The 8,124-nt window shown below is 44.1% G+C and overlaps 1 protein-coding gene across 1 annotated transcript; it reads left to right on the top strand.

Annotated features, from left to right (window-relative positions):
• The first annotated feature begins 347 nt into the window (after positions 1-347).
• Positions 348-1,447, top strand: LOC110104724. Its single transcript, XM_020833952.2, has 3 exons — positions 348-526; positions 627-860; positions 1,213-1,447. Exons 1-3 carry the CDS (start codon positions 509-511, stop codon positions 1,267-1,269), a joined length of 309 nt encoding a protein of 102 aa, XP_020689611.1. The 5' UTR covers positions 348-508; the 3' UTR covers positions 1,270-1,447.
• Positions 1,448-8,124: the final 6,677 nt, after the last annotated feature.

The following is an 8,124-nucleotide window of genomic DNA, read 5'->3' as shown; positions in this document are numbered from 1 at the left end:
ATATATACTAGTGGCTGATATAGATCACTCATGAATTTTTATTGATCTTTTTTTTTCAAAATTTTGATTAAAAATATTATTGATTATTTGAAATTTTGTTATTATATAAATTGAACAAGTGTTAATATAGTGAAAATAAGGCATTATTTTTTATGAAATGATTGATTTCATATCAGGTTTTAGTTGTTTGTCATACTCATAAGTAGAAGGGTGAAAATGTAAATTATTTATTTAATTACAGGAAAAAATAAGAGCATGATGAGACAGCGGGAGGGACGTCATAGTACTATAATATTATATTATATGAAATAATAATTGAACCATTTACAAATGAAGAGCTTTAATTAAACGAGTGCTAATCATACATACCACAGTCCACAGATATCTCTCTCTCCTCTGGCAGGCCGCGGCCAGTACGACTCACTCCTCGTTTGCCTCTGTTCTTCCCCCTCGACTCCTCCGCTCCTCTTCGATTTCGTTAGCTAGCTTCTTGCTCTTCGCCGATTCCATGGATAAAAGTATTGATGTAAGAATTTTTTAAGCGATCAAATCCTGTTTGGGATCGATCATGCGATTCCTTGAAAGAAATTATGAATCGATTATTGGAGCTGAAGAACTTTTTGCAGGTGTCCAAGGATAACTGGATGTCGGTGCCGGCGTTCGGGGATTGGGAGAAGCTGCAAGGTATGCCTGATTATTCCATGGATTTCTCTAAGATTAGAGAGAGTCGCAAGCAGAGCAAGTCCAACTACTCCCGAATCTCCACGGGAAACGAAGCCGACCTACTTTCTCATGCCATCACCGCCTCCGCCTCCAATACCGCCGCTCCTCCAGTTACTCCCGAAAAACAGGCTTGGCTGGTATGCTTCTGTCGTTGAGCACAGTTGGGCTTTTGCTGATTATTTTTCATTAATATTTTCTTTATTGCACCTTACATTTAGCACTCGATTTTCTGATCATTGAAGCACTAAGATGTCCAAAAAAAAAATCAGATGATAAAGGTGATCAAATCAGACCAGCCTTTGGACTGCCCTGATTCCTGTAGAATGAATGCCCTCTTCTAAACTTTATTCATATATTGTTAACTCTTTGTATTAAGGCTAGGATCCTAGAGAGTTTTTAATTTTTCTTATGAAGAGCTTTGTTTGATTATTTTTTTTCTACGTTGATATACATTTTTTATAATTGAAGCTTTTAATTTGTATGTTACAGGGGAGGAAGGCGTTTATGAGCTACTTTGCTTGCTGTGGCGCAAAGTCATCTTCCTAGGGCTCCAGTGGTCTACACATCTTGAGAAGATAAAACATTACAGGATTTTTTTTTTTAATTTCTCCTTTGAGAAATATTGGATGAACAAATAATTAGTTTATCTTTTGTATTTCCTTAATTTTTTGTCTCCCCTATTAAATTGTTGTTTATTATTGTGTTAATATACCTTCTTTTCCTATGCATGTATCTATAAATATCATACAAAATGTATAATACAAAATAATCTTTCTTCCAAATTTTCCCATTCTTTACAGTATCAAAGCCCCATAACTCTACCGAGGTCTTTCTCCCTCCAATGGCATATACGGCTTTTGTCTACATCTTCATCAACCCTTTTGATAGATCTCAAACTCTAATTTCCATCAACACCAACAAACAAATCAAACTCACCAACTCTAACTACTCATCAAAGTGATTTCAATGTCATTCTACTCACCGGGTATGATCTCATAAAATTTATTGATGAATCCTAGCCATGTTCGACACCAAATCTTGCTTGCTATGAATATGCCAAGACCAACTTATTCTTATTGCCATTGTTGGCTCTATCTCCCCATATCTAATTTCTTTTATTGCTTCATCCAGAACATCGCAGGAAACTTGGAATGCTCTTGCCAATTTTTAGGCCCAATCATCCCAGGGTCGTCTTACTCAATTAAGAAAACACCTTTTGTCTTCCCAACAAGGGAGCAATTATTATTCCCAACAGGCTCTGATAAAAAAAAAAAAAAAAAAATGTTTGATATTTGTTCCTAGATTTAGGTTTGCTTTTATGTAGGTGTCTTGTTTGGCATGTATGGCCAATAGTGTTGCTCTTTGTATTGCTTTTGTGCATATATATAGGAGGTCTTTAGGCTTGTAATAGGTAGCCAAGGGAATAAAGTTTTTAGTGCATTTTGGCTCACGGTTCTCTCCTCTCTCCTCTCCCTCATCTCTCCCTCTCTAGATCTTGCAAGAAGATCTCTCAAAAAGATCTTCCTCCTTTGGTTTTCAACAATCTGGTATCAGAGCCCTGGTGGCGATCAAGGAAGGAGGAAAGTGTTATGTCAGAGAGAGGAGGTGGTGGCTGCCGGTGCCGCGATCGGAGGCGATTTCGGCTATGCGAAGGGAGTGACTGATGAAGGTGGTCAAGGAAAAAGAGGGTTGTCTCGTCGGAATCGGAGCTGGGTCCGTGCAGTCCGAGAGGCCGAAGGTGCCTGGCGCTCGCGAACAGGCGCGGCAGGCGGTGAAGCCAGACTCGGCACAGGAGACCGGCTGGGAGGTCAGGAGCGTATGGTGCGGCTTCTTGAGTCATAAACGGATCTTGAAGCCGGATGGGAAGATGACTAGCTCGTGTGATCCTAGAAGAACGGGAGGCGACTTCAACAGGAAGTTCCGCAAGGAGCTGAAGGCTGGGTGCGACGTCCGAAGCAGAGACTTTCTGGATCTCGGGATCAGCAGATGGCTGGTCCGTGTGTAAGAAATCGGAGAAGATCGGAGGCTGCTCCAATCGGGCCGAGCACAGAGGCTTTTGGGTGTCGTTCTTGTACTGGTTGGAAGCATATTTTCTTTGATCTTTGATTAAAGATCGGTTCAGATCTTTAAAGAAGAGATCAGATCTTCTTTGGAGGTGGAGTTTTGGACTTCAGGTGGAGTCCGGGAGACACTGAGGTAGTGTCGGCTGCTCTTGGAGAGCAGGGTTAAAAGTGCGAGGCGCTTGGAGATGCGAGGTGTAGTGCACGAGGAGGCCGCATAGGAGCGCGGGGCACTGGTGACGAGCAGAGCGCAGGTGAAGGCGCAGGGCTTGCTGCACTGGTGGATACGTGTAGGATGTGGTCGGTGACAGACCACATGGTTGCAAGGCGCGGGCGCGGGCTTGAGGTGTATGACGCGGGCTGGAGGCGCAGGGTGCAGGTGGATGCACAGGGCGCGGAAGCCGGGCTAGGGGTGCTCGGGATTGGTTGCGTTGGACGTAGTGCGATAGGAGATCTATCAGGAGGTGGAGCTAGAATGTCGGTGGACGCTTTTGGCGGAGGAGACCGACTGGATCATTCTTTGACTGTTCTTTAAAGAACAGTGGTTATCTTTATTTTTTGTAAAATCTAGGACCAAGGTGGAGATTGTTAGATATTTGTTCCTAGATTTAGGTTTGCTTTTGTGTAGGTGTCTTGTTTGGCATGTATGACCAATAGTGTTACTCTTTGTATGACTTTTGTGCCTATATATAGGAGGTCTTTAGGCTTGTAATATGTAGCCAAGGGAATAAAGAATTATCAAATTTTTGGCTCACGGTTCTTCTCCCCTCTCCCTCCTCCTCTCTCTCTTCGCGTGTGTTTGCGAGCGCCAGGCACCTTCGGCCTATCAGACTGCACAGACCCAGCTCCGATTCCGGCGAGACAGCCCTCTTTTGCCTCGACCACCTTCGTCAGTCACTCCCTTCGCCTAGCCGAAGTCGCCTCCGATCGCGGCACCGGCAGCCACCACCTCCTCTCTCTGACATAACACCTTCCTCCTTCCTTGATCGCCACCAGGGCTCTGATACCATATTGTTGAAAACCAAAGGAGGAAGATCTTCTTGAGATATCTTCTTGCAAGATCTAGAGAGGAAGAGATGAGGGAGAGGAGAGAGGAGAGAACCGTGAGCCAAAATGCACTAAAAACTTTATTCCCTTGGCTACCTATTACAAGCTTAAAGACCTCCTATATATAGGCACAAAAGTCATACAAAGAGCAACACTATTGGCCATATATGCCAAACAAGACACCTACACAAAGGCAAACCTAAATCTAAGAACAAATATCTAACAATCTCCACCTTGGTCCTAGATTTTACAAAAAATAAAAGATAATCACTGTTCTTTAAAGAACAACCAAAGAATGATCCAGTCGGTCTCCTCCGCCAAAAGCGTCCACCGACATTCTAGCTCCACCTCCCGATAGATCTCCTATCGCACTACGTCCAACGCAACCAATCCCGAGCACCCCTAGCCCGGCTTCCGTGCCCTGTGCATCCACCTGCACCCTGCGCCTCAGTGCCCGAGCCTTGCGCCTCCAGCCCGCATTATACTCCTCAAGCCCACGCCTTGCACCCATGTGGTTTGTCACCGACTACATCCTGCACGTATCTACCCGTGCAGCGAGCCCTGCGCCTTCACCTGCGCTCCGCTCGTCACCAGTGTCCCGCGCTCCTATGCGGCCTCCTCGTGCACCGCACGACCTCGCATCTCCAAGCGCCCCGCACTTTCAACCCTGCTCTCCAAGAGCACCCGACACTACCTCAGTGTCTCCCGGACTCCACCTGAAGTTCAAAACTCCACCTCCAAAGAAGATTTGATCTCTTCTTTAAAGATCTGAACCGATCTTTAATCAAAGAACAAAGAAAATATGCTTCCAACCGGTTCAAAAATGACACCCGAAAGCCTCTGTGCTCGGCTTGATTGGAGCAGCCTCCGATCTTCTCCGATTTCTTACACACGGACCAGCCATATGCTGATCCCGAGATCCAGAAAGTCTCTGCTTCGGACGTCGCGCCTAGCCTTCAGCTCCTTGCGGAACTTCCTGCTGAAGTCTCCTCCCGTTCTTCTAGGATCACACGAGCTAGTCCTCTTCCCATCCGGCTTCAAGATCCGTTTATGACTCAAGAAGCCGCACCATACGCTTCTGACCTCCCAGCCGGAGAATCCCAGCCGGTCTCCTGTGCCGAGTCTGGCTTCACCGCCTGCCGCGCGTGTTCGCGAGCGCCAGGCACCTTCGGCCTCTCGAACTGCACGGACCCAGCTCCGATTCCGGCGAGACAGCCCACTTTCGCCTCGACCACCTTCGTCAGTCACTCCCTTCGCCGAGCCGAAGTCGCCTCCGATCACGGCACCGGCAGCCACCACCTACTCTCTCTGACATAACACCTTCCTCCTTCCTTGATCGCCATCAGGGCTCTGATACCAGATTGTTAGATCTCAAGGAGGAAGATCTTGAGAGATCTTCTTACAAGATCTAGAGAGGGAGAGAGGAGGGAGAGGGGAGAAGAACCATGAGCCAAAAATCTGATAATTCTTTATTCCCTTGGCTGCCTATTACAAGCCTAAAGACCTCCTATATATAGGTACAAAGCCATACAAAGAGCAACACTATTGGCCATACATGTCAAACAAGACACCTACACAAAAGCAAACCTAAATCTAGGAACAAATATCTAACAGTTGATGAGCTAGCCATGCTTGGCCTCCTAATTAATGAAGATGGTCTCACACTAAAACTTTTAGGAGGCATTGATGATGAATATAAGAATCTTTGGTCAGCTATGCATGTACATGAAAATCTTATCACATTTGAAAACTTATAAATTTTGAAGCCCACCTCAAAGTTGAATCCCGAAAAAAATTACTCAACCTCATAGGACTACTATTCCAATTCTATTAAAAAACTCACCAATAGCTTCTACAAATCTCTACAACATTACAAAAACAATCCTCCTTCCAAACCCAAAACAAATAAACACCCTCACCAAAATTAAAATTGAAACCACTATCTTGGCAATGTCAATTCTATTCACAAGAAGATCACTTAGCCCAAATATGTCCCAACTTCACCGATAGCTAATATCTATCCAACAACCAATATTAACTATATACTATTCTCCTTAAGCTCATGTTGCACCAACTGGTCACTATCCTTTGACACCATCTGTAATAGAGTAGCTCCTTAACTCAAGGGCGGCCTCACATTATGTCACGATCCATCTACAAAATCTCTTTAAAGACTTCCCAATAACCTGTTATTGAAAACAACATTCAATTTCGTGATGGTACCACCAGCTTCACCTTAAACAATATTCTATGTGTTCTTTCTACGAGAGAGAGTCTCATCTCCGTCTCACAATTCTGCTCTGCTAATAATGTGCACTCCCTTTATGTGAAGGACAATCGCTCAGTAACCATATTATTGTAAGATACATCTAAAGATGGTAGTTATGAGTGGCCCAAATGCTCTTCCAGAAAAGCCACCATATCAAATTAGAAAAAAAAAATATTCATAAACCTAATAAAAACCTTAGCCTCACTACTTGTCTCCCATCATCTCCCATTAGTGAACCAATCTCTGTCTCTATTCAACATCCTGAATGGCACGTTGCTTTGCCTTTGGAATTCAATGCACTCAATAGGAAACAACATTTGACCCCTTGTTCTTTCTCATCCTTGTTAGAATATAGTTGATTGCAAATAGGTGTTTCTGATAGGAAACACTTGTAGATCTCAAGTATTTCATATCAATCTTCGAAAAACAGTGAGAATTATTCACAAAAATCCACACAAAAACCACGAAAACAGTAGAGAATTTGTATTATTTGATGAAAGGGAAACAGTAAATAACAAGATACAATTGATCCTCTATTCGAGAGGAGGATCGATCTCTCCCAAATTTCTAAACGCCGCTAAAGCCCAAAGGAAAACCTATATCTAGAAGATCTAAAATTTCAACAAAATTCAAGATGCCATAATCTTAAGAAAACAAACTATTTAATACGTACAATTCAAAAGAAAATCTCTAAACAGCCCCTACATTCAAATTTCCCTCCTAACTACCTAAAAAATCCTTCCAAAATTGCTCCGTGGGATTTGCAATTCGGTCGATAGCACAAACAAGCGGAAAATGTCTGCCTATTTTGCATGATCCCATTCATACAGGACTGACTGGACCGGTCTAACAATACTCTTCTCCCAAAGATCAACTTTGTCCGCAAGATGGAAAGATGACACCCAACTCCATTCCTTCTTCATTGCAAACGGTAAGAATCTGAAGAGTTTGGTCCTTACACTTGTGCCCCGACGTGTACCTCTCGTCACATTTGAAATAGATCCCCTTCTCTCTCTTCTCATGTAATTCTGTTTCTGTGAGCTTCTTGAAGTTGTCCCCAAGTCTTCCTCTGGTAATCTTCTCCTTCGAAATCTCTCTAAGAGTACTAGGTGTTGGCTCCTTGGGTGCCAAAAAAGTGGTGGCCATCCTGTACGAGCCTACTGAGCTACTGCCTTCAGTTTCTCTCTCCAGGTGCCTCTGATCCTCCACCAACTGAGCTAGTTTCATAGCCTCTCCCAAGTCACGAGGCCTCATTACTCTAACCGCTGCCCAGATCTCTGGTGTCAGTCCATTCATGAAATTTTTCTCTAGCACTGTCTCAGGAAGGTAGTCCAATCGGCTAGCAAGGTACTCGAATCTCTCCCAGTACTTCGTCACTAAACCCTCTTATATCAAGGAGAAGAACTGCTTGTAGAAATCTCCTCCCCTACCAGTTTGGAAATGTTCTACAAAACAATCCTTGAACTCTCTCCAACTCCGTATGGGTCATCGCATGTCCATCCACTGATATCAAGACAAAGCCTTCCCTTCCAAATATAGGCCCACCGCCGTCAGTCTCTCCTCCCCTGTCAACCCATTGATTGCAAAATATCTTTCTACCTTGTAGATCCAACCATGCACATCCTCTCCCTCAAAGATTGACATCTTAAGTTTCCTCACCCTCACGGGTGTGGTCACACCCGTTTCTCCTAAATCCTCCATAATCATCCATTCCTCGAAGAAGAGGTGCTCCATAATTGTCACGATCTTCCCTCCGACGATCATACCCAAACCCTTCATCGAAATAACCTCTTTTTCTTTCAAAATCGGCACCTCAGCAATCGAAATCATCTCCTCTCCTCATAAATTCAGCACCCTTTCTTGCGTAGCCAATGCTCATCTCCTCCCTAGAAAGTGGTTCTAGAGGAGGCATTCCGTATTCTCCCTCCAGGATTTCCACTTCTAGATTTTCCCTTCCCCTAAACGTGTTAGGGTTCTCATCTCTTCCATGGCCGCCAGTAGTTTCTTTTGTTTCCGATGTCACCG

The sequence above is a fragment of the Dendrobium catenatum genome, unplaced genomic scaffold, assembly GCF_001605985.2.
Source record: "Dendrobium catenatum unplaced genomic scaffold, ASM160598v2 fragScaff_scaffold_133, whole genome shotgun sequence".
NCBI classification, from domain to species: domain Eukaryota; kingdom Viridiplantae; phylum Streptophyta; class Magnoliopsida; order Asparagales; family Orchidaceae; genus Dendrobium; species Dendrobium catenatum.
The sequence above is the reverse complement of the archived record's forward strand: the minus strand, read 5'-3'. Positions and strand labels throughout refer to the sequence as shown.

Coding starts and splice junctions, on each gene's coding strand:
- LOC110104724 (XM_020833952.2), top strand. Junction 861..1,212: donor CCGAAAAACAGGCTTGGCTG/GTATGCTTCTGT, acceptor TGTATGTTACAG/GGGAGGAAGGCGTTTATGAG.